Source organism: Aplidium turbinatum, chromosome 4 (genome assembly GCF_918807975.1).
Source record: "Aplidium turbinatum chromosome 4, kaAplTurb1.1, whole genome shotgun sequence".
Classification (NCBI taxonomy): Eukaryota; Metazoa; Chordata; class Ascidiacea; order Aplousobranchia; family Polyclinidae; genus Aplidium; species Aplidium turbinatum.
The window spans coordinates 32,289,426-32,317,397 of NC_137475.1; the positions used below are offsets into that span (position 1 = coordinate 32,289,426).

The window sequence follows — 27,972 nt, forward strand, 5'->3', positions numbered from 1 at the left end:
ACATTTATGCTATTTTTGCTTCTCTGGCTCAAACGTTTGGCTATGGCACTGCACGTATATAGTCTACTGTAAACATTAAAGATGAGTTCCAGATTGGAGTTCAAGTATAGTAGGGTGTGAGAAGGGTACTCACTTTACTAAGTTTTTGGCTCTAAAGCTAGAGTAGGTACACCATGTTTTCTAGACCGCCTTTTCAAAAAGTAGGCCTATGCCCATGGCCCACACAATTCATTCCACCTTGGGTAAAGATTAGGGTGCATCGTTTGCACCCAACGTTCAGCAATAAACCCTACCTTTTTTATTTTGGTTGTAGCTTAACCTACACGTGACAACGGTTGTTCAAAACAATATTTTTGGTTGAAATGAAAACAAACGAAAACCTCATGTTTAATTTGAAGAAAAAATATAGTAGGCTAAATGATTACAGAAAATAACAAAAGCATTTGACCCAGGGATACCTAAACTATTCGATTTGACCGTATGCATATCAACTTTTCCACGTGTGTGATATTTAGCGAGTTGATTTATAAGCCATTCATTGAGGCGGCTTAAAAAATCCCGTCTCGTGCTTTTCCAGGGTCAGTGGAACGAATGCCAGATGGGGTTAACCTAAAAAGAGTGAGTTTGCCGGGCTGTCAAAAGATGTACGTGCACTCCCTATTAAACCTACTGTATAGGTCACAGCGACCAAACAACCGTTCTTGAAAAATTTTGTCAGTCCACTTTGCTTTATCTTTTTCTGTTTGCTTGAAATCGAAAGCAGCAATTGCGATAAGTCGATTTTAATCTTTAAGCATGCTCGGCAGTCGGCACACGATAACGACAAAAACAATACGAATAAAAAAATGTAAACAATAGCTAATCTCTTAAAAGTAAACAGCAATGATTCACGAGAAAACCATCGAATCAAAAGTTTGAAAGTTGCAAAACAAGTCCACCGGGTGACGTTTTGATGATGGCCCGTATCATTGTGCTTAGAAACCTGAAAAAGAAATAGAATCTTGAGGAATTGCTACATTACAAAATCTGTATACAACGGCAAGTTGTAGGTCTAAATTTATCCTAATTTTAACGAAGGACTTTAAACTTTTTGTAATTATGCCAACTTGCATGTTCGCCTTTAAATACCTTGATTGTCTTTCTATAATACGTTATTAATGAAACCGCTTCTTCATTGGCAGATTATATTGGAAACTTTATCATTGGTCTTACAAAGCCTCTTTGGAAGCTTAATTCTGACGGTTTGGCATACGGTACTTGTTCTGTAAAGGCTTTGATGTGCTGATGCATACCCGGTCACAAAGATTGACAAAGTGAAGTTTCCGCTTGTTAAAAGTGTAGTTGTGTTTGAATTAATCCACCAGCCAGATAGAATAATTCACACACAGAAATTCATAGGGTTGTGGTTCATCTTTTTAATTGAAGCTTTATAATAATCAAGTTGCTAAATGGACTTTAAGCATAATTACAGTAAAGCAAGACAATTTTTGGTACGAATAAGTTTTTTCAAGGCGTGGTAGCCTATTAGGCTACTGGTGTAATTCGTTTAACAACATACACAAAACTGTTTTAACTTGCACGTATCTTTCAACTGCTAGCAAACAAACTCAAATCGTAACCTTAAATTTTCTCAATCGGTTTCCTGATTGCTACACGTTTGTTTGAATAGGCCACAAGTGAATGATAAAATTGTTGGTGCGCTGTTTCAACTTACAATATCGGGAGTAGTCACGACAACAGTTTCCATCTCTCTGGCAGGTGGAGTGGCAATTGCAAGGGAAGGTTAAGGGTACCAAAAAGTAACGTCCACAACGATTCTGACAGGAATTACGTCCTGAGAAAGAAAAATGAAACACGTGATGCAGCAGTGACTTTTATGAACGATTCGCGCGTAAATTTAATGAAACAACGGTTAAAGGTCAACGATAAAACGTTGGCTTGCTTTGATCATGTTTTTATTTTGTGGTTTTTACACGCGTTATTATAATGATGCATCTTCTCCACACAAGCTTTTTAATTTACAACCAGTCAAGTTGTACTATCAGTTAGTTATCTTCATCTACATCACTTACTGCAACATTACTGTTGCATCTCTTACTGTAACATGTACTGTATCAACGTAGAATTGAGTGGTATACTGTAGGAATTTAAATCGACTTTATCTGAAAAGAATATTTTGTTTACTGTTCATATTAACTTCTTGGACTTTTCACAAAACACATTATTCGCCAAATAGCAATCGCTTGGTTGTTTCTGGGCTTTTCCCAGCCCAAACCTGTTCGAAATTACTTGACTGAAAGCGGGGATATAGTGAGCTCAAACTGAAAGTTATAAAGTGACTGCTTTAAAGAGTGGTTTATAACTTATCTCCTTTCCAATGCAAACGGAGCATTAGAATGCGTTATGGTAATGTACTACAAAACAGACTTGTACTCGTGCTCCACTTAGCGGAAACCAGGGTCATAAATTAGGTCAAATTAATTAGGTCAAATTAGGTCAAAACGAGTTAAGTTTAAATGTTTAGCTAGATTTCTGCATTTTATTTATGTTTTGAATACTTATGACATCAATGTGAAATAAAAAAGTATTCACTCTGTGAATCGATTCAACAAACTGTTTGTTGTGTTTTCATGCTTTAAAACAAACCCTTATTTTTTTCCATTGAGCAACTCCGTAAAATAAAAAGTTTAGGGCAGCTAACTCAACATACTATTGTTATGTTTGTTTTTTTTTTCAGTAAAAAAATTTGCTGTGAAAGGTTTTGAGCCTTGAAAACTTACTGTAACATCGAGAACCGTTTCTGTAGAATCCACGGTTGCACCTGCAACGTACTCCAAGCAAGGTTTTCACGCAAGAAGCATTTGGTGGACATCTACGTGCAGAGCAAACATTTTCTGTAAGAGAAATTAGCTGATGAGAATTTGCGGTTTGAATTCATTGAAACAGTATGTGACTTAAATTGTAGTTACATGGTAAAATAAATTAAAATCTCATAAAGCTCACCTCAGCAGTTAGCATGCAACAAAGTTGTCAAAAGAATTAAATACAACACAATTGCAAAAAAAACACTTTAGCTTGTAAACTGTATGACCTTAAATCAGAGGTGACGAACCTGCGGCCCGCGGGCCGCATGCGGCCCGTCAAAGAATTTTGTGCGGCCCACAAAACAATTTGACAATCGCTCATGCATTAAAGACAAAAGACATCTCAAAGCTGTTTTATGCCTTCACTGGTGCACCTTTCCTTTGATACAGGTTGTTACAGGTCGAGACTGACAGATCAAAATCTTAGTGTGCAGTTGAAAGTTGCCACATCGTCTGTTCGACCTAATATTAAACGCTTAATCAGGCAAAATACTTTCCAAAAATCCCACTAAGCAAAAAAATTCAATGCTGCAATGTTATTTTTTAATATTTTTGCTTCAATGCTACATTAGCTGTATGATTCGCATGGGCTTTGTTTGTTGTTTGAAAAAGAAATTTCATTAACTGATTTGTTGTTTCGGAGCATAATGGTCGAAACATTTCGTCAACTTGAGGAAAAAGGATAGAGCCAAAAAAAAGGAGAAATCATACTCATATGAAAGCAAACGCTTAAACTGGAAAATTAAACTTAGAAAATCAAACTGTCTTCAGTGCAAGTAGGGGCCTACTGTTGCTCTATCCTTTTTGCTCAAGTTGATTTGTTTTTATTTTTACTGTTGTATGTTTCGATTCTGCGTAAGATAATTTCAACTGTGTGGGTTTTATTACTTTCATCTGTCGTTTGTTACTTTTCATGAACAATATCTTGAGTCGCTTCAAAAAGATTTCATAGTAGGTTACGATTAAAAATTTGTGTGGCCCGATAACTCATGCGTAATTGACAAAGTGGCCCGCGACCGCAAAAAGGTTCGTCACCCCTGCCTTAAATGATGATTTATAAAATTTAGTAACTTTTCCAAAGTCTGAATATGTCTGTAGGCTACTTCCATTTTTTAGCAAAATATAAGCTTACACTTTACGTCTCTTTTTTACGACAACAAACTACTTATGCTAAGCCTTGTATGTTACTTGGTCATGCAACACTTTGCAACTTACTTGAGCAAGAGTAGAAGCCATCTCCGCGGTATCCTGAGCCGCAAGTGCACCTTACAGCATTATTGACGCTGCTGCAGGTGGCATACCGAGCACACGGAGAAGGATTGCATGGATCAGCCGGAGGAGGAGGAGGGTCGTTACCTGGAAGAACCTTTCATTTAATTATGTTTTTATTTGGGTGTGCAGATTTAATACTTTTTAGTTTGTCAAGTGTTTGTAACTGTATTGTGATAAAAAAGAAAAAAACTTGACCTAAAAAGTCGCTTTTGTGTGAGAAAATATGGTTTACTTTACGTAGGCGTCTGTCGGTGGAATTATCTGCTCGGACACAACAGTTCAACAAATGCTTCATAATTAAAATCTTCATAACCTAGTTAAAGGTTTTTTTCTATGTAACTTTCCGAAATGAGTTTATTGTGACTACTTTTTATTTAAGAAAAAATTGAAAAAATGTTAATGCATTTGCTTCTTAAGGCTAATTATTATTCTACTCGTATTATTATTTTTATTATTGAAATACTAAAATTAACACAACTTTTTTAAAATTAGGCTTACAATCAGACAAACTTACTGGTACACGGCGATCCGCTGAATCCATCTGCGCAGGTACACACTGCTCTGTAATGCCTTGCAGTACATCTTGTATTGGGACCGCATGGGTTTGGAAAGCATGGATCTGATGGCGGTTGCGGATCTCTTTGTATCTCTGTGACGTAGTGTCATTAATGACGTCTTTAAAATGATGACAGCAAACAACAGTGCAACCATGCCACCAATTGCACTAAAGAAGCCCTCTTTTGAAATTATATTTTATATTTTATAACGTATTCAAAGCAATGTTTGACATGATGTGAGTTAATGATTTCTTTCAAAAAATCTAATCTTTATGTAATGCATCAATGCATTGTAAAAGCTACATTTTAACATAAATATGAAGGCTAGGAATTTTGTTTCATTTCTGTCAAAAAATAACACAGTAATCTCGTAGCACCGCTTTCTACAGAAATGAGCTCAGTCCAAAAACCGAAAACTAACTATGAAAATAAATGACTCAGTAAATTGATGAGTGAATATACAATTACTGGTGTTAAAAAGTTTAAGTGGCTCCAAATGTCTTGCTCAAACAAAAGTAGTATATAATTCCAACAGAAATTGCATGAAATTTCCCAGCTTACCATTCATGAACCCAGGGTCACTGAAGCATTATGTTGTTGTTGTACAATGGAGATTGGGTTTTACAGTATATTGATTAAGTGATTGTAAAGCAATTTTTAGCATCAAGTTTGGACTTTCAATGCTTCCGACTTACCTGTACACGTGGTTCCATCTCCTTCATACCCAGGAAGACATGCACACGAAAACGATCCCTGGAAGGGAGTGCATCTTGCAAACTGGTGGCATGGTCTGGAGCTGCAGGGGTTGCGAGCTGAAACCAAAGTGTTTTGTTTATAAATGTAGGCTATTCAACATGAAAGTAATATAACCCTTTTTTGACAAATTTGTTGAATCAAAAACTTCAGCCAATACAGTAGTGTATTTCATATTAAAATAAAGAAAGGTCAAGCCGCTGCAAATAAACTAAATTGTGAGGATGCTTTGGTTGTGCCACACTTGACGTGTTGTAAAAAAATATTTGTAATTGAGGGATGAGATCCGTTAGATTAGAGGTAATTTTTGCACAGACATTCTTCTGTAGCCAACTGTGTAGGCTAACGTCATTATCCTTGTTATTTATTTTATGACTAGTCTATATATAAACCGTCTGCACCACAGTTTCCTGTTACGTCTAGAGTGCTTTACTATGAAAAAAAAATCACTTGGAATACTGTACTTGTAATCTACAAAACATTGCAATTTTCACCTCTGCAGTTGAAGCCATTGCCCACATAGCCTTGATTACATCTACAGCTGTAGCTTCCTACTCTTGATGAGGAGCAAGTGGCAAGTCGACTGCATCTGTTGTTGTGGCATGGATTGACGTCTGCAAGGTGCAGTAAGAAATTATTGCACCAGTTATAAAGCTTCATTTTGTAATTTTCTTCTGTCCATCCTCACAAGTTAGTTGGAAGTTAGAAAAAAGTTGGAAACGCCAGAGCGAGATTATTAAGATGCTTATCAATTTTGGTGTGGTATGAGCAGTTGTATTTTATCAACGTAGATTTGAGGTCGTTTTCTTTCGAGCGGTTGTGTCTCTCTCTCCTGATAGAAATTGGGCTGTGCATCAGCCACCACTAATCCAGGCGACAGAAAGACACCGTTGCTATTTTTCAGTGGGCTTTTGTGTTGTGTCATTGTAGGAAATGAGTTTATATCACTCGCATTTGTGCATTTAGTACAAACTCATCAAGACACAAATCGTTTGAAATATATAACATATTACTTACAGCACATTCTTCCGTCTCCAACATAGCCCTCATTGCATGAACATGCGTAGCTTGGACCAACCCTAGTGCATTGTGCATTGGTATGGCAATTGTTGTTTTGACATGGGTCATTGGCTGTAAAATATAGAGAAAAGTGATGCGATATCTTTTTTGATTTGTGATTATTTTGATCCGTATAGGCTATGTCAACAAACTCTTACTGCATGGAGTCATACTTTTTACGACGTTTATGGCTACCACTGATTGTAAAAGAATTAAATCCTGTAATCAGCTTGTCATTAAAAGTTAACTGGCGTTTTTAAACAACTGAAGATTTGTTTAATTAAACGTTATGCTAATGTGGGCTACTGTATCTTTGGTGCGTTGGCAACAAATTTGGATTCTGCCAAAAATAACTTAGTCCTAAGTAAACGACCTTATCTGAAATACCCCATAAGTTGAAACAAACATATTAAAACTAAAGAGCTTTATTTTAACTATCAGGGACATAAGTACTGTAATGTCAAACAAATTTTAAAAAAAAGTATGACAGCTGGAAATTACAACTCACGTCTGCAAGAGCCTCCTCTGAGGACGTATCCAGAGCGGCAAACACATGATCCTGCGACGCATCTAGTGTAGCGATTGCACACTACTCCAGCACAAGGGTCAATTGCTAAAAAATATTTTTGAATTAGTTGAACTGCGACTCCTTTCGGCGAAAGATATTTTCAAGTTATTTTGAAGAAACGTTTTTATGGCCGTTAAAAGGCGCTAGTGAGTTAACAATAAGGGTCCCGTGAATTGTGTGTCTGATTGGCAACATATTAATAGAAATTTGCGCATCAAATTTTGTCTTAATTTGTTGATCGATTCAGTGAGTTTTTTCCATTAATTCTTCGTCAACCACCCGTGGCAACGCATTTCAAGAGTAAGAACATAATTTCAACGCTTACTTATCTTGATGAGGAAAGTTATTCTAAGGAAGGTTTTAGGAACTTACGCGTGCACGAAGAAACCCCGTTTCCTTGCAAGCCATCATTGCAATCGCATCTGGCAACATTGTTGACGTTAGAGCAGACTGCAAGTCGGTGGCAAGGAAAAGGATCACAGGGATCTCTTGGAGGAGGATCGTCTTCTGCAGAAACATAATTTAATTTCATGAAGAAAAAAAATTTTCAATGGAATGTTTTTTAGGTTGTGACATTTGTATATTAGCTTATTTCGGAAAAAATTCTCTCAAGCATTGTAAATATGTTTTACTTTGTTTAATTAACGTTTGGATGAAAACCATGACGTAGGCTACGACTTCCGTGCTGCAAGAAGAGTTTCTACGATGAATCAAAACTGTTCAAATTATACCGCAACAAACTATTTCAAGATTTTAGATTTTTTCGATAAACATGCAGAGTTCATTTTATCAAGACAGAAGTCATACGTGAAATACTTGAGTTTAAAAAAATCAAGAACTAGGTGGCTTGAAAATACGGGGACATGTAGCCAAACAAAAGCTTTGATACCGTTTTAGTTTCAAATAAATAAATTTTGGAAATCAACAGTAAGGATCACATACGAGTGCAGCTCTTTCCATCGCCAGAATATCCATCGTTGCAAAAGCACACACCCCGGTAGTGAACAACTCTGCATGTGGCATCTTCACTACAGGTGGTATAGCTACATGGATTCGCAGGAGGAATTGGATCATCCTGCTCTTCTGCAAATTGTCACAGTGGATTAGTGCTTTTTTGTATGCTGAAGATTCGGTATTCTGTACTTTATTTCGTAGTGTTATATTTTTGTTTAGAGATGTTGTAAGCAAAAGCTAGTGTTATTTAACATAAAAATGATATGTCTTTTCTGAAAAGTTATGATGTTTCTTTTTTAGATCAAATGTTGTAGCTAGTTCGAGGCAGCAAACGAGGCAAACATAAAACCCGAGTGCGTTCATAATTACCTTACCTAAGTTTGGGGTTCTACGATTGTTACAATTCACGTGAAATAAGGTTTGGCAAAGTACAACAATAATAAGCTAAAAATCAAGAACTTGTTCTGCTACAAAATTTACGAAGGACAAACTTTATGTGACAGAAATGCAACAGTGCGTGTTGAGTCATCCGAATCTTAAGACTTGACAAAGATGTCTCGGTTCATGCCTAAAAGTTAAGAGAAGAGTGTCTCATTTTTCACAGCTAGTAGATAGGCCATTTAAACGTAACACAGCAGAAGTATTCCTTTTTACCTTGACAGTTGAACCCATTACCAACGAAACCAACTTTGCAAGTACATGTGTAATCAGTTCCATCATGAGCGCAGATAGCATCCCTATGGCAAGGAAATGGAGATCTCAGACATCTGTTGGTTTCTACAAATAAGAAAAAACTTTGTAAATGATTAGTACTGATACACGTAGGCTACCACAAGCGATTATAAAATAAAATAATACTGTGTATGTAACGATGTAAAATTTGATGAAAATTATTTTGCGGATTGAACAATCATTTATTTTGACGAAAGCTTTCTTACCAGGAGTACTAGCAAAAGAAAGATGCAAGCTGCACATGAGACCGATAGCAGCAAGACTTAGCTTCAAAGAAAGCATTGTTACTTTGCTTAATATCTTCAACGTATCGCTGTAAAATTCTAGACCTCTGGTATGGTGCCAGTTGATCAAGTGATGGCTTGTGTCTGTGTTCCGTTATTTATACCCTCCAGGACCCATGTCTTGTGTCACGTGATCTGCAAGCCGTGTGCAATTACTTCTTGCAAAATATCTTGATCGTTAACTATAATAATTATCAGAATGTGATCGAAACAGTGAAGTACCCTACTTGAAAAGCTTTGCTGTTTTGGTAAAATTATGCACGTTCGGAAACGTTTGATTTACGTAGATATGAAATGCAATTAGGTCAACTGGTGATGACTGTTTTTAGTCATGCAGGGTTTTTCTGATTCATTGTCTACGCGGAGTCGCATATTTTTTTTTACTGCCGATTGCAACCGTAAATTCTACCAAAAGCCAACCAAAAATATTTAACCACAACAACCAGGACCAAAATAGCAGACAAAGCTCATACCAATGTGAGATTCTTCACGATTATTCTGGGTACGTTAAAAATATCTTTAAAAAGATTTTTCCAATAATAGTTATCACATAACTTTCAGATCATGAGCGGAAAAGCCCGTTTGGTTATTGCGATGATGCTGGACATGTTTGCAAAGTCTTTTTTGCAGTTTGTTTTTAACGAAATTCTGCAATTGATATTGCTTGAGCATTGCAGTTCAAACAGTCCCTTTTGTTATTTCAATTTCTATCTCTTTTTAATGAATCCGGTCTGTAGAGTCTGAATCGTGGAGGATTTTGGCTTGTCCGGAGTCGGAGTCGTTGAAAAAAAGACCCACTTCGACTTGGGCTTAATACAAAACGATGAACCATAAAAGTCTGTGTATGAAATCTTTTCTTTTAAATATTGTTTCTTGTTCTCCGTATTGCGCTCTAAACCTTTTCCAGAAAATAGAAGTATTTTCTCTTGTCAATGTTTATAAAAGTCGCGGTTTAAATTGCGATTATAACTTAAGTGAAATTAAATTTTATAAAAATCAAAAAGAGCAAAAATTAAAAAGTCTGGCAACTCTCTAAAATTCGGCAAGACTGAAGCCGCAGTCGGAGTCAGCCAGTTATGAATCGAGAAGTTGGAGTAGTTGTACATCTTTTGCCCGACTCCACAGTATTGTATGCATCATAGTTTAGAAGCATAAGTTATATAATAATTCATTGTTTTTTTTTTTATTGCAATCATAGTTTTCTGAGATTCTCGTGTTACCGAGTATTAATAGACTTATGCATTGGCATTTTCACGATCGAAAATATTCTGCAAATGTTTTTGAAATATCAATTAATTATTCTAAATTAATATACAGATATAAGAGCATTAGCGTTAATGGTAGGCTAACACCATCAAAGTTTTTACTTTTAAAGTTATGATTGTGCAAGTTATGAACAAAAATTTTAAAAATGTTGGATTTAAAATAATCAATTCGATTAAAAGGCAATTCTCCAAAATGTATCCCATTAAGCTTAGTATGGTTATTTTTGGCTTGTAACTTTAGTGTTCGAATCATTATCTTAACTTGTTTTGCTTCAAAATTGTTATAAATATGATGTCATTAATCGTGAATGACTTGCAATTAATTTAGCATCTCGAAGTTTGCTGTAACGATGCTTAGTTAACATAATACTTAGTTTTAGAAACTTAAGCTATGGAATCTACTTTAATTTTTTTATTATTTTCAACTGAAAAACAAGCTGTACTTAAAATTTTTATTTAAAGGTATGCAACGAAAACTGCCTTGAGCATCAGCTTTTTTTATGAGGAACACCTTTCAGATAAACAAATGTAATTATTGTTAAAAACATAAATTTGGAAACTTTTTTTATTTTAATATTAAAACGTATACATTTATACAACCCACGTATCTATGGGAACAACAAGTTAAAATATAATTTTCCAAGTTAAAATTTGGCAACATCATCATTATAATTATGTTCCTTCCTCGTATTGAAGGATGGATACAATGCTCCATTGTTCTCGATCATGAGCATTTGTCCAGTGCATAATAATTGATCCACAAAGTTAAACTGCATAAAAATAACCTATTGATCGCTTTTTAGATTTTTTGACAATTTAAGACTAACAATGCAATCCTGCAGTATGCTTTGCAAATTTTTGGAACCGACAAAAGCTGAAAGAAAACTTGCTACGGAACATAAGCCCTTAGAAAAAGTTACATCAATCAAATCATTCATTTCATCTGATGTTAACTTACCCAGTGGGTAGATTTTTCAACTTGTGTTTGGGTTCACAGACGTTTCCATGACTATGGGTTATTTAATTTTGATTAAGTAATATTGCTAAACAATAGGATCTAGGCATAAAGCCAATGAGTCACTAAATGTAAAAAATTTGTAACAATTTTGGTAATCGATGGTTAAACTGTAAAGAAAAGGTTTTAAAATGAACGAGCTTGCTTTGTAGGACGATCGGAAGTTTTTAGCATTTTGTTCGTATCGAAGTCGCAAACAAATTCAAGTGATGAATATTAAAAGAAATACTTTTCATACCTCTAATTTATTTTAAAATGAATACAAATTATTACAAATCAACACGATGCTTGTTGCATAACGTTTGAACACTTATGACGGTAATTTGGGGGTGCTGAGTAAAGTTAGAATCTGAGCTTAGATATATTTTATTAGGTCAGATTTTTAAGATAGGCTAAGTGTTTGAGATAGGCCATCTCATTTTAACAGAAATTGTTCTTCATGTTTAAAAGTTATAGCCAGTGGCGCCGCCAGACCTTCAACAACGGGGGGGGCAAAATATTGACAGTGCAAGACAGTAGCGTAGTCAAAAAGTTTGAAAGGGGGGGTTGTTTACAGCCGGCGGGCGAAGCCCGATGGCGTGTTCGCCGAAGGCGACACTTAGCGAAGGGGGGTTTGGGGGGCCTCCCCCAGAAAACTTTGAAAAATTACTTTCAGTTTGGTGCATTCTGAGAGCATTTTCAACAAAATTGTGGGTATGAATATTTCTGTAAAATGATGCTGTCCAGTAGCATAGCAAAATGATAAGATCATGTTTTCTTGGCATTTTTCGGAAATAAAGCTAAGTCTCTGTTTTCTTGCTGCTAATTCCAGACCGAGATATTTGAATGTTTGGTATTGGCAAAACTCGCTCTTTTAATGCAGTTTGGTTTAAAATTAGGCAAACTTTGTGTTAGAGACATAGGTTAATTGCTTTTTTTTTGCGAGATTATTACAGTTTTATTATATATCAATTTTCTCCTTGGTTGATACAAAAAGCGATCTTATTCCGGTAAGTCACTAACTTTTATATCTTGATGAGTGTCAAACAAAAAGCTTTACCAAAAAATAATGTGTAAACTCACGCTACAAATTAACTCAAAAGTGACCTCAACATGTCAACGTATATGAGCAATTCTAAAATTCACATAGTTTTAATTTTCGGATATGCTCAGCGTGAATAATTTTACAAAGTGAATCCCAAATTTTGAAACCGTGCCAAAATAACAGATATCACTCTTAAAGCATAAGAAAAATCGACAGCCCCTCCCCCCTCAAACTGAGCAAGACTCCAGGAGCCCAACCTTCTAAGGGTTAAAAGACATGTCGACTTATTCTTGATGCCCCCCTTATCGAAAGTTGTTCTTTGTAGTACCGCTTTGAAGGTGAATTACGACTATGAACAAAAGAATAAGTTTTAAACTTCAATTTGTATTGAAAATACATGACGTAATGTCTTCCAACCTTATCACATTTTTTTCATTACGTAATATTTACCACCACCAAACCACTTTTGACGATCGAATTTGTTAATTTATTATTCGGTAAAATGTTTAGACGATGACACGTCATTACGCCGATTAGACATATAATTTCATTCATCACGTCGTATGGATGAAAAATTTTTACAAGTTTTATACTCCGCTGAGATAAAAGAAGAAACATAAATGATAAATATTGGAGAAATTGAGTCTCCTTTACAACTTAAGAATCGAACAACTCAAAACTGCTGAAACAAAACGTTTTGTTTAAGTGATAGAATCACTGCAAGCAACCAATGCCAAAATGCGCGCGTTTATCTACTGTACAATTTAGTCATCAAGGTTTTCCATACTTTTTTTAAAGAGAGAGCTTTTAACCCCCCCCCCCCTCCCCCCCTTGCAACTTGAGTTGGCTTACTTGAGGTTGGGATCCAAATATTAATATGTATTAATAAAAAAAAATTAAAAAGATGATGCCCAAAACATTTTGGGGGCAGCTGCCCAGCCTGCCCCCCCCCACGCCGGCGCCACTGGTTATAGCCTACAATTGGTGATGCGTTTATTGGATGGCCTAAAATTACTTTAAAGCAGAACTTAAAGTCCAAACAACATACTTTTTGTTTTGGTAACCTTTGCTATTGATTCCAACAGAACTTTCACTAACGCATCGAATGTAAATGTTAAGTAATGAAAAGCAACCTCGTACCGATAAACCTTCCCGTTATGGAAAGTACACCTATTGGTTTAATTAGATGGTTTGGCAAAAGTAACACGTTAATCGGAGTGTTGTGTTAGTTTGGCTGTATGCTAAAACTATTGTAAAATTATCTGCAAGAAAATTTGTGTTTTGACCTCAGAAGCATGTTATTGTTTAGAGTAAACTAATTTAAACAACGTTGCTGCCACTCGCTTAAGATTTCTTGCAGGATGCAGTCTAAATTAGGATTGTCGTGCAATTATATCAATATCTTTGACTTGTTTTCCATGGAAGAACTGTGGTTAGTTACTAAATTTATATTTATAAAAACTAAGACTGTTTTTTTTTTCGAGCCATTGGAGGGCATGTCGATTTAATAATTAATTGCGTGATGGTTTCTGACTAAATTTGTTTATAAGTGTGATAATTATCGTTGATTCTCGACATCTAAGCAAGATTGGTAATTCTTCTAATACGCTTTATATGCGCATATGTCCAAAATCATCGTTTCATTGAACTGGGAGCCCTGTGCAATACACAAGCAAATAGGGACCCAATCTGTTTTGAACATAGGCCTACATATCCGGGGTTCTGTGAAAGCAACACTGTAATTGGTTAAATCGTGATTTTCATTGTGTATTCTCGTCATAACTTTTCTGCTTTGAGCTGACAGCACCAATCTCACGTACGCTCGGTATATGTTAGCACTATTGATAGCGTTAATAACGTAATATTATTATTGGTTGCGCGCAACTTGTTTTCAGCGCTATAGCTGTTTCGTTTCATGCTGAATAAGGTCATAAAATGCAAGAGATCGTTTTTTCTGGTCACTTCAAAAAAGGACTTTTGTTACTGTTCATTATGAAATAACTTAGCAACAATATTTACGAAGCTCTTTTCTTTGCCATGTCATCACTGGATGGACACAATTACTGTACGGCCACTATCTTTCAGATTAAGTTGAGACCACACTAATGAGATGGGATTTTAGCAAGTAGGCTACTGCGGCTATTCGAAACAGCCTGTTTGTTTTGTGTTTTATATTTTTTTGTAAAAACAAAACGAAACCTATCACAAAAAGTATTTTGAAATGTAAACTAAATCAAGACAAAAAGCTTTTGTAAAAAAAAAAATATTTCTATCCGTTTGGATTTCGAAATATTTTGTAGTCTACCAGACATTCGTAAGACTGAATAATTTACAATTCATGTAGTTTCAAATTTACAACAAAACGAAAATTACTTTTCAGTTAAAATAAAACCCAGAAAAAGAATTCTGTGTCGAAGCGAAATATATTCGATATGTTTTGGTTTTGAACAGCCCCAGCAGAAACACCATTACATCAGGGTCTGAGCGATCATTAATGAAACCGAGTTGGATATTTACTTAAGTCCGTATTTAAATGACAAAAATGGATTCCTTCCGTATTTAAAGATTTCTTTCAGAGGTGATCTTTGGGTACAGCTAATAGTGGAATAACAACTTTTTGTACGAAATGGCTCTACAGTAGGCTATGTGGTCCGAAATTCGTTCAAAACTCTTTGTGCTTTGCTTCTATGCTTTTAAACTTACAGAATTTAAGCATCAAAATCCTGAAAGCTTTTAAAGCTTTTTTGAATTTCAATTTTTTTTTCATAAAACATTGGCAGCTAAATTTTTGACGCTTTGGTTGTGATCGTAGTTATGATTTTTTTGCATTGCTGACATAATGGACAACGTGACACTTGTTAAGGTTTGATGAAAACGTCATAGGCCTACAAAATAAATCGAAAAATTCTTGCCCAGTAATGTGTTTGCCATTTCTAGTGCATGCAATCCTTCACGTAGGCTTTGCAGCTTGCAGAAATGCAAGCAAAGTTTTACGTCATAAAAACCAAAGATAGAAGCTTTTTCACTGCATGCCTTGACATGTAATTGTGATATTGTGAGCGTTTAGCCTACAGTATTGTAATTTGCCAAACCAACTTTCAAACAATTTGTTTCTTGAGATTGTCTTGGTAAAGCAGCATGTAACAAAACGAGAAGTTGTTTGTGTGCCTACATAATGTTGAACAAAACTTAAAATCAGGTGTTTACTGATTAATTCTCCAATATCGGCACTGAGCAGAATCCAACACCGGGTTTAGATTTGTTTGTATTTGGACGTTTGCTATGTAAACAAATGTCGAGAAACGGCTGAGCGTAGAATAAAACAAACAATTACAATTATTATTTGTTCATTTCGTTTCCTAACCCATGGACTTCTAAATAGTAGAATCTGGACTGGAAACGCAGTGGACAACAGTAAGCCAAACAGTTGGTACAACAGTTGGCCAACAGTGGGTCAACAGGGTTAGTTACTTGGCTGTTGGCCCACTGTTGGCCAACTGTTGCACCAACTGTTTGGCCTACTGTTGTCCACTGAGTTTCCAGTCCAGATTCTACTATTTAGAAGTCCATGCCTAACCGTAGCACCGATTCACCTCTTATTTTTTATTGAACACACCGCTTGTAGCAGAACCCAAAACATGAAAGGCCGCTTGCATGCTGAGACAAAGCACGTATTCCAATATCCTTTCCTGTTGGTATTAGCTCGTTGATTAAATTAAATGTTGTTAAAAATAAAAAAGGTTAATTGAAGTATAATTTAATTTTACCAACTTGCGTGGTACAAACATTGCTCTAGGCTCTTGCAGAGAATGGAAAAAGCAGTTTGGTCGTAGAACCGTATTGAAAAATAGGGAAAAGTTTAAATTGTTGTAATTCGCAATTTTGTCAACAAAAAATATTCACATACTAAAACTCCGATTTCTCATAAAACTCACAACACAAGGCAAAAAAGTACGAAATGCTACAATTTTGACCAAAAGTTTTATTTTTAATCGTTGAAGTAAGATTAGTAACCATTAAACAAAAACTTATGACTCCAGTTTCCGATTATGGTCAACTTTTTTTTTTGGAAAAGTGTGATCAGTCAGTAGCGAATTCACAGAGTGAGACTTGGTTACGTTTCCCTTTCCCCAAAAACAAAAAAAGGAAAACATAGAATTTTTTCTGTGCAAAATTACTCGTTTTGGTTGCTCGCTGAAATTTTGCTAATTTGGCCAGCGGCATTTGGCATGAGTATTTGCAACAGTGGATTTAATTTTAGATTCAAGTAGATTAAAAACTGATTAATTTAAAACAATTTTGTATGTATTATGTGCACCGGTGACTTAAAACATAATGTTGAAAAAACTTAAAATCAGGTGTTTAGCCTAGCCTACTGTTTTTAACCAACTGGTGACCAATTTTCCAATGTAGGCACTGAGCAGAATCCAACACCGGTTAGATTTGTTTGTGTTTGGACGTTTGCTATGTAAACAAAAGCCAAGAAATGGCTGAGCGTAGAATAAAACACAAATAATTATACTTAGGCTGTTATTTATTCATTCTGTTTCCTACCGGTAGCACCGATTCATCTCTTACTTTGTTTTGAACACACCGATTGTAGCAGAACCCAAACATGAAAGGCCGCCTGCATGCTGAGACAAAGCACGTATTCCAATATCCTTTCCTGTTGGTATTAGCTCGTTGATCAAATTAGATGTTAAAAATAAAAAAGGTTAATTGAAGTATATATAATTTAATTTCATCAACTTGCGTGGGAGAAACATTGCTGTAGGCTCTTGCAGAGAATGGAAAAAGCAGTTTAGTCATTGAACCGTATTGTAAAATATTAAAAAGTTTAAATTGTTATAATTCTCAATTTTGTCAACAAAAAATATTCACATACTAAAACTCCGATTTCTCATAAAACTCACATCACAAGGCAAAAAAGTACGAAATGCTACAATTTTGACCAAACATTTCATTTTCAGCCGTTAAAGTAGGCTAATAACCAATAAATAAAAACTTATGACTCCAGTTTCCGATTACGGTCAACTTTTTTTGGAAAAGTATGATCAGTCAGTAGCGAGTTCACAGAGTGGGACTTGGTTACGTTTCCCTTCCGCAAAAACAAAACAAGAGAAAACATAAGTTATCATTTTTTATGAGCAAAATTTCTCGCTCGTTTTGGTTGCTCGCTGAAATTTTGCTAAATTAGCCAGCGGCATTTGGCATGAGTATTTGCAACAGTGGATTTAATTTTAGACTCAAGCAGATTAAAAACTGATTAATTTAAATTAATTTTGTATGTACACTGTACAGTGCACCCGTGACTCACAGGAATTTTATTTGTATAGGTCTTTGTGCCTCCAAAAATTAGGAAAATTATGCAGCATTTTTAAGCAAACCCATTGCTCACTCAAGTAGTTAACAATTAAATTAACTACGATAAATTAACCTATTTCAAGAGTCAGTAAAAGTATGACGTGAAATGTGTCTTGTAGACTATGTTATCAGAAAAGGTGGAAACGTTTCAATCAGATTTTGGAAAATTGACTGAGTGCCAGTGGTCATATAAAGTAGTTTACAATCCTATACAAGACGACTTTCATCAAATAAATTATATTGAAATCTTCTGCGTGGTCGTTAAAAAAATACTTCAAACTTGACAAGAACTTGAAACCAATTTCAACTACTACAGGAATTCAGTTTTAGTTTGTTAAATTTGATTAAATACAAAATGTGCGTGTCAAAAAAACTTTTTTGGCCCCAAGTGCAAGAGAAATTACCTAAACAAGGTAAATTTTATTGATTTTTTAGGGGCAATCTCACAGGCCTCATGCCAAACTAACTGCTTTTTTAAACCTTAATTTTTACATTTTTTATTTTCTCTTGAATTTTTACTTCGTTGAAACTTTGATGTTTCCGGACAACAACACTTCAACTATTGGAAAACTTCTCTCTGTCAATTTCGGTAACCGGCCCTGCATTATCGGTTCAAAGCCTCTACAAGTATTCAAAATTACCAGGAATAATCTATCAGAGGCTTTGTCAGTTCGAGGATAGATTCAAAATTAACTAGCCATGTCTCCCGAGTTGTTTTTTTTTTAGATCCACTACTGTGCGCAGTAGCCTACTTTGGTCCAAGTCCAGTTAGTTCAACTCCGTCCATGAACCATGAACTGCAACTTTCGTTTATTCATTATCAATAGATTTTCCCTTAACGTGACCAAAAAGAGTTAAGTGTGAACATATCATGCAAAATTAATAACAGATATAATTTAATAACGATTGAATTTCAATAACTGCATTGCGGTATTTTTTAGCTTTTGCCGGAAACCTATATTTAGAATTCTCGAAAGAATCATTGCATCAATATTGAAGCAAAGTGATCACATCATAAGTTTGTGCTAAAACAACTCCCGAAAGAAGTCATCAACGTGTAGAATTTCATGCCAGGTTCTATTCTAATCCCGCAGTGATAAGAAATTCCCGAGTTATTTTTGAATTTGCTAGTGCAATTCATTGCAGCTATCCACCCAAAATTAAAAACGCTTTATTTGAATTCTACTTGAAAGATGACAAGGCAGATGAAACAGCAATCGGAAAATCTTGATTTTATAAATAGGCTGTAGCAAAAAAGCGAACATGCAGCCCTCTGGACAATAAGAAACCATCATACTACTAACTAATTAGGCTACTATTAGAACTAACTAGTTACAAACAAGTTTGTTAGGGAAATAAGTCATCCTTATAAGAGTTTTAAACATCAAAAAGTGCATTGTAATAATTTGTTGTTGTTTTTTTAAGTTCGATAAATAAATTCATTTTTACCTTTATTTTTGCTAGAAATTCTAATAGCCTAACCTGCTTTGTAATGAAAAAAAAAAAAAGTTGTTGATATTTTTTTTTTAAAGGTTCGATTTGCTCTATAAATCGAGAGAGGTGTTAATTTCAAATTCAATTGTAGCCTTGATATTCGGACACAACATTGCATAAGAAGACTTCTGGCATACTTTTTTTTGCAATTCCCATTGACCTTTCTCCTACCCTGAAAAATGTTTTTCGGGAAGGGTTATATTTGCACAGCCGAAAAATTGACTCATGGACCGCTTGCGTAAACAGTTAGCAAAATTACCTTTATGTTTTTTATGTATTGTATTTTTTCTAGTCCTAATCAATGTAATCACGCAACTTTCCAAAACGTTCTACCGGAGTCCTTGGGAGTTTATAAAACCCAAGTTGGAAACACTGGTTTAAGTGTTTAATTAGACAATGTGTTTCCTCATGCCCAAAAAACTAATCACAAAATTTGAATTATTTTGTTATAATTGCACTCATTCATTGAATGAGCCAAATACAGTAAAATAATCATTAATTGCACAATCCATTCCGTGCTTGGAAATTCTATATTTTGCAGTGGCAACATTGCTTCACCGGAAGTTTGGTTAATATCGTTCAGTAACTTTCCATCTCGTTTTCATGCAATGACCAAATAGTTAATAAACGAAACCCGTTTGGAGAGGAACAAAAATAAATTTTATTTATTAGAAATTACAACTCAAGTTATGATCGTTATTGAATTGCTTTTCAAAATCTCCCCACTTCAGAATTTGCTTTGTCAGTTGTAAAGTTACAAAAAATTAAATTTCCTTAGGCCTAAGTTTCAAAAATACCGCACTTGGTTTAACGCGTGCGTTGCAACACCAAAAACGCACTTTTCCGTCAAACACGTCATTGGTATCTAAGTTATCACTGTTAACTAAAGTTGGCTATGCTAATTAATGAATGAAATTATGTAAGTTTTCTTTTTTTTAAGAATTGCTAGAGAAACGTTGAACAAAGCAATCTCTTTGTTCGAATAAAAAACTTAAACTTTTTAACTGTCGCAGTTTTTTCGATGCATTTTCCAAAATTAACTTTAGCAAGGCTTTGATCATAAGCCAGCGCCCCGTTAGCTCAGTGGTTACGCGCCGGCTAAAGTTCACGCGGCGCAAGTTCGACTCTAGGGGTGTGCGCTTTAGCCAGAGGTGGGCAAAGTTACTTTCAAAAGTAACTGAGTTACAGTTACTTGGCCAAAATAGTAACTGAGTTACCGTTACAGTTACCGATTTCAAAAATGTAACTAGTTACAGTTACTAGTTACAGTTACTAGTTACTTTCAGTTACTCATAAATCTCAACATAAACGCTGTAATCCAAATTTAAACAAACAATTATTTGCGGGAGGCGCATCCATTCTCCTCAACATTTATTAGATGTATCACGCACCCTGTGGTGCAAATTCTTTTCTAGTTACGCAGTTGCCTTTTCCTACCTTTTCCTAATGTAGTTTGTTTTCCGTCTGTCTGTTTTCCACACTATTGCTTATAATCGTTGCGTGTTTCTTGATGCTTATAGTCAGTTAGTTATAGTTGCTTTCAAAAAGTTTAAATATATTGGTACAAAAAAGAAAACTCTCTCGCGAAACTATATTCTCTTTAAATGCTCGAAACAAAGGAAATAATTTGTTTTCTCTGCTATGACTCGAAGTTACTTAGACATCGACTTCCAATTTTGAATCGAGAAAACAATGATGTAATAAGGTTGCGAACAGTGAACGTAACACCGAGACTCCGGGTCCTAAATACTCCAAAAATACGACTCCTGTACACCACTGGCAGCTATACGACAAGCATGAACTGAGCTATCAAGTGTCGCCAAACACTTTTGCTAAACATTGCATAGAAAGTTACATACTGATCAATCACCAAAAGCAATTAATTTAACCAAATCAGTTCTCAAAAAGCGCTAAAAAAAAGCCAAATCGCCAAACCATAAATATGAAGCCAAACGTCTTAAAAAATCGCCAGATTTCTGGATTTTGGCGATGAATTTGCCAATATGGCAATTCTGCTCCATAAGATCACAAAACAAGAGCGCCGCGCATGAACAGTGCTGCTCCGATACAGCTGCGAGAAGAATGCATTATTGAGCAACGCGCAGCAAACACGCATAAAGCATGACACAAACATGTGCAGAGTAATGGACGGCAATTAGAAACATAAATTTCAATATAAAAGTAACTTGTAACTGTAACTGTTGAAAAAGTGCTAAAATAGGAACTAGTTACCGCGTTTCGTTACTTTTGGAAAATAGTAACGAAGTTACCGTTACAGTTACTCAAAAAGTAACTAGTTACAGTAACTAGTTACTTTTGTAACTAGTTACTGCCCACCTCTGGCTTTAGCAACGCATTTCTAAGGACTGCTCTCCATTCAGAGGCAACTAGTGGATGGAATAATTTCCTGGCAGTGGCAACGACACTTGAACAATCGAAAGACTTCACTCTGCCAATCCCGGTAATCGATCCTGTGTCAAGAGCCTCTACAAGTATGCAAAACTACCAAGAATAACCAATCAAGGCTTTGTCAGTCCGAGGATAAAGACTCAAAACCCACCAAGCCGCTCTATTTTGAGAACGACAACAGCAAATCAGAAAAAAATCGAAACACGAAAGTTGCTGTACTTTTAAAGGTTTTTTCAAATATATTTACAAATTTAGCGTAGGCTATTTTTTCTAGTAAATATTCAAATGACTAAAAATTCTACAAAAATTTTGCCTGTTTTATCCTTGTTGTTTACATTTCAATCGATTTCGACATCTAAAAAAATCGAGTTAGTTGAACTTAACCGCCAGGTGTCTGGCTTTTCACCAGTGGTGCCGAAGTAGGGGGGATGGGGGGGATATATCCCCCCCCAATATTTTGGCAGCATCCCCCCCAATAACTTAGAAAAAAAATGCTTTGAAGTTGTATGCTACTTCGATTTAGTTGTTTGCAAGCATCTCGAATTGCTGTTGTTTTTCTTTTATTGATGTTTGATCACAGTTCTAAATTGTCTTGGATTTGACGTTAGACAATGAAGGACTTTCATTGAAGGTATTAAGGACGAGTTGGATCAGGCCACTGGCTACGGCACTGCAGTAATGAAGAAATTGCAGAAACATATTTGAGACTTATGCTGATTTTGAAGCCTTTAGCACTTATAGAGCAATTTAGTATCATGTTGCAAGGAGAAAAGCTTGACATTGACTCTTATGAAGAGCTGTTTCAGACCCTGAAAATCACTCGAAAGAACTATCATAATTTGGAGTTTGAGAACAATTACAAAAATGCAGTTTCACTTCCGGAAAAATTTGCTGCTAATTTTATCACGCTTTTGCAAGCACCACGGCAAAGAAGAGTCCCTGAAAGATTGGGTGGAGGCTCGATGGCAGCTACTGTAGGCTAGACACTCAACTGCATTATAAAATACTTTACAATCAGTTCATGGACAGAGTTATCTCTCAACTGACCGAACGGTTTCAATGTAGTCTGAATTCCGATTCGACAAAGTATAGAGAACTTGCACGAATTTTCAAGACCGGCTTACCGTAGTTTCTGAAATGGTCAAAAATTATCCAGAGCTGAATAGACAATCGATGAGTTATCAAATTGATTCATTCAGCAAGACAACAGGAGCAAAATCTCTGTACGATGCTAAAAGAGCGTAGCCTACCAGGCATTGTCCGAGTTGGAAAATTCTCACATACCCCAGCTGATTAAGATCCTTTTAACTTGATCGGTAAGCTCTGCTGCTTGTGAGAGGTCGTTTTCCAATCTTCGTAGATGGAAAACCTGGCTGAGAAATACTTTGGGACAGGAAAGGTTGAATGCTAGCTGGTCACAGCGGTAAACCATAATCTCTTCGTGGGAAAATTGTAACATAAGATTCCCAAATCCGTTCGTCTGCATGCAATGACCGAACAAGAAACACGCCTTTGAAACGTCTATTCAAATTGTATTTCTGTAAAATTAGCCCGCGGCTACCGAAAACGAGGGGGTGCAACGCCGTACACCACTAAAAACTGTCGCTACAGAACAGATTAATTGGATAAAAGACGGAACTTTTGTCCAGCTAGCAAGCACTAAGCCAACAGTTAAATGTGCGGCCAACTTTCAAGCAACCATTTCAGGAATGAATCAGAAAAATTTGTGATAACTCAAAGGCACGTCAGCAGTTAGTGTGACGCAATAAAAAGACATTGTCACGCAATTCAAAACAGGTGTTCAAAGCTGGTAATCCTATGTTTCCTGTTTAAACAGGTTTCAAACTGAAACAGACCTAAACAGGTTTAAACAGGTTTGACACAAGTCTTATGAACGATGTGCAATTTTGGCACATTTTCTAGCAACTTCCATGACGTAATATTCAGTAGAGCTAACGGTTTTTATATGACGTTTGATTTGGTGAAAAATTGTCTGGAACATAGCGGCCCCTAGTTATGACAGTCTGACATGGCATAACTAAAAAAGAATTGACGACAATTGTGAGCCAATGAATAAAAACACATGATACACAAATTGTTTGAATCACTCACGATTAAGTTAATACGCAAATACAAAGGGCATGCAACGAATGAACAGCAATAAGAATAATACGACGATACATGAAATTAGTACCATAGGTACACGCTAAATGACGCTCTATACAATGGTTGCGATAATAACCGACTGTTCTGGGCTCAGACAAAGGTCGACCACCGCAGACAGAACCAGACTCAAACCATAACACTAGGTGTTCTTTACGGGAGCGAGGCACGAAATATCTCTCAACACGTAGTCTACTTTCACTTTCCCCGTACTCTCATCATAGTTGCAGACGGCAACTTTGGCTCTACGAACCACAGGCTTCCCTTTCCTAATTTGTGGAACTACCTCATGCACCCTCCCAAGTTGATACTTCCCACGTTTACCAATGTCTTGGAGAGAACCTACCACTACAAGTTGACCAGGCTCCAAATTCTCGGCCACTTTTAGCCATTTTTTCCGGCCCTGAAGACCTGGCAAGTAAAAATCGATCCATTTACTCCAAAACTGCTGAGAAAGTGACAAATTGAACCGATAATCCCTTCTTAGTTGGTCACGATCATGTGGTTGCCCAACAGCACAGTATGGGTCTAAGTATGGGGTCAAAAGTGAGGCAGGGGTGATGACAGTAAAATCCCTAGGGTCGTCACTCAAAGGTACCAAAGGGCGTTCGTTCACGATCCGAACGGCACTGCCTGTGTACGTAAGCAGTTCAATAAAATTGGGCTTACGAATTGAAGCGTCCAAAATGTGAAAAAAGTATTTGGTCACATCAGCCATGAAACCAAATCTTTCAAGCCGAAATCTAGCCAAGACATCTGCCAGAGGGTTTAACAAGTCAGGACAAGAAGACATTACATCATTTACACAAGTTTCTCGGAATTCAGACTTGCCATCGTAAACAATACGCTTTTTTAATTGTGACGTAAGAAAGTATGGTAAATACCATTCAAATCCCTTGACATTTCCTGCTTCACCAGCACGCTCAATATAGCCATTAGATTTAAGATCTTTCATGGTGTCAGTAAGGAAATCACGAAGTTCAGGTTGTTTTAAAGCTTTCTTTCTTAAAGCAGCAGCTCTATCTGACGCCAACACAAAATTGTTAGGTAGATCAATATCTCCCTTCAACGGAACAGGTATCTCAAATCGACCATCTTTCAACTCAATATTCGGTTCGACAAGTTCTCTAGCCAAAATATCATTGCGAGACAATTCACAGGTTTCATTTTGCAAAGTCAAATCCTGAATGACTTTATTCAGGTCTGCTATTTCCATATCACGAGACTCAATTTTACGCTGAAAGCCAGAGATGACATCCGACTCTGAAGACGTCTGCACTCTGCACACTTTAGCAACGCTTTCATCTAAGGGTGACTTACCACCACAAGCCAACCAGCCGAGAGGAGTGAGTAAAGCATGCGGTTCACTACGATTTTCACCAACACGCTCTTCTTTTGCACACATCAAATAAGCGTTGTCGTTGCCAATCAGTACATCTACAGTACTACAATCATTCAAATGAAACATATTCACGTCATGAAAATGACGGAAACCATTTAAATCTTGTTTATGCGGTAAAGTACCCTTTTAGGACCGTTGGTACATATGTGTACCATGAACTTTTTCCAAGATTTCTAATCATTCTCTTGTAGTTATCAAAAAGTATTTGTCTCTAAACGTTTCTTAAATAGATAATCTATTTATAAATAAAAAAAAAATTGGAAATTGTATTTAGTTTTAGCTTTGCTTTAACTGGTTTTGTTTGGTGAATTGGTCAGGGTTTGAAGCGGTAAACTTTGAAAGATCAATAAGACAAGTAAAAAATAAAAAAAATATATAATTTTTATTCTACCTCAATGTTTAGTGATCAATCTGACTTATCCCATCAGTAATACCATAAAAAAATTAAAAAAAACATGTTGCTAGACAATGCTAAACTTTTGTGGTACACATGTGTACCAAAGGTCCTAAAGGGTAAACGCTATTAGTCTAATGGAGGGATATAGTGATGTGGGAAAAACTTAAAAATTAAGACTGTTGTTGTGAAATTTTAATATAAATACCGGTAACACGTAACATTTTAGGATTGTATTTTAGATCTACATGCAAAGGTAAATTTAACTGATAGCATTACCGGTTGAAAAATTTCTATAATTTGCGCAAATTATGTCAATAGGCCTACTGTACAAGCAATTATGATTTGCGTCGTCGTCGCCTTGTGAGCCTCTGAAAACAGCCCCACCTAACCGAATAACTTTACAGACTTTTTGAAGCTAGTTTTTATTTCGCAGAGTAGCGATGAGCCATGAATGTAGAAGTGTTAGCTGTAGAGTTAGGGTATTCAACAGGTTATAGGAAGTGCTAGTCCAGCCTAGGGCATCTCAAAATCACTTGAACCTTGCATGCAACGGCTAGGCTTGTCAAGACTAAGCTCAATACTAGTAAAGTTTGTCTCCAAAGCAATACTATTAGGTTTTTTATAATACAGCTTAGGAATATCAACTTTTCAATAAAATTTGAATGCATTTTTTCAAAATTTAAGGTAAAAACCTGCTCAGAACGCACCAAATTTAATGTGATTTTTTAAATTTTTTTGGAAGGAGACCCCCCAGACCCTCCGCGAAGTCGTTCGCCTTCGGCGAACTGAGTGGCAGGCTTCGCCCCCACCCAACTATTCATTGCAGCCCCACTGCTCACAAACAGCACCAGCCGCCACTGTGTAAAACCATACCAGCAATGATACTAAACTCATTACCCTTAAGGACCAATGGTACACATATGTACCACAGCGTAACTTCTATTTGAAATAAAAAAAAAAAAATTTTTTTTCAGATACCTCTTTAAAGTGATAAACTTGTAGTAAAAATCATCAATATTTCAATAAAACATGTCTCAAAAGTTTATGGTCCTCAAAGGGTTAACATCGTCAGCCCAAGCTGGGTTAACCACCGAAGTTAGGCTATATCACAAAACAGTTCATCAGTCTCTAACGACTGGATGTTGAGTTTTACAAGGTTAGCACAAGTAGCTTTCTGACCAGCCAGGGTATCCATTTTAAACGACGCTTTATCGTACGGTTTAAGATCAAGTTCACACACCAAATCACTCGAAACAAACGTCAACTGCGAACCAGAATCATGCTGACAATACACCAACTTCGATTTGCCAGTCATTGGATTCAAAACACGAGCAGCAGTAACGCGGTTAAAGGCTGCTTTAACATTTCCAATCTTAACATTACGCACAGGAACTCTGGCACCAGCATCATCTTTGCTGATCGAATCCAGAGAATCACGTGACGTCACATAAAAATCATGCAGAAGAAAATAGTGTTTCCTATCGTTGTTAGGTCCACACTGACGACAGTTGTTTGCATGATTACAGTCCCTAACCATATGCTGGCGCAAACAATTCAAGCATTTGCCAGCTTTCACAATAACATCTCTCCGATCTTTAGGTGTCAAGCGCAAAAATTCTTTACAATTAGACAAAAAATGATATTCAACTTGACCACGTGACGAACAATAAATGCATGCCGGTAGGTTCTTACGTCTAGCCTCACCACCGCGCGGTGCGCCAACAACAGTCGAGTACTGCGAACTCCCTGACATCACATCATCATGGGGTTTTACGGACGTCTGCCTAACCGGACATGAAGGCAATTTTCCTTTGCCAAACTTTTTAAAATGCTGCGACTCACCAGAATCGCCCATTAGCATAATGCTAAAATCAGTCGACTTGCGCGTTTCCTCCCGTACTACAAATTCAAACTAACTCTGAAAAGTAGGCTCATCAGTGCCACCATACTGATCACCTAAAAAGTCAAGATAACGCTGCTTAGCGTCAAACGGGAGTCGCTTAGCCAAATCCAAAACAAAACGTCCTTCTAATTTATCACGCTGACCATAAGCTTGTGCGTAAAGCAAACACTGCGACAATTCATCTTTAAACTCTTTCAAATCACTGGAAGAGATAGAAGTCAATTTGCTACCATAGCGATACTTTCTAATTTCTGGTTCTGCGAAAAGACCTCCACGAACTCCAAAACGCTGGGACAAGCGAGCTAACGACATTTCTATCCTGTCTTCCTCTGACAAGCCAGGAGTGTCAGAAATCAAATTAGCAATCGTTTGCGCAGCTGTTCTAACACAAGCTGCTTGTAACAAAGTCAAACGAGTTCCTTTGAAGGGCGAAGCTGCCATTAAGGCCGTAACACGATTTTTAAAGAAGATAAATGGCATATTATTACCATCG

General features: G+C 36.4%; 1 protein-coding gene across 1 annotated transcript; it reads right to left on the minus strand.

Moving 5' to 3' along the window:
• Positions 1 to 766: 766 nt before the first annotated feature.
• LOC145769383 (uncharacterized) lies at positions 767 to 9,124 on the minus strand. Its single transcript, XM_082581000.1, has 13 exons — positions 8,966 to 9,124; positions 8,682 to 8,804; positions 8,016 to 8,156; positions 7,446 to 7,580; positions 7,014 to 7,118; positions 6,464 to 6,577; positions 5,941 to 6,060; positions 5,389 to 5,505; positions 4,651 to 4,785; positions 4,080 to 4,220; positions 2,781 to 2,894; positions 1,715 to 1,834; positions 767 to 982 (listed from the first exon to the last, which is right to left on the minus strand). Exons 1-13 carry the CDS (start codon positions 9,039 to 9,041, stop codon positions 975 to 977), a joined length of 1,449 nt encoding a protein of 482 aa, XP_082437126.1. The 5' UTR covers positions 9,042 to 9,124; the 3' UTR covers positions 767 to 974.
• Between the last annotated feature and the right edge of the window lie 18,848 nt (positions 9,125 to 27,972).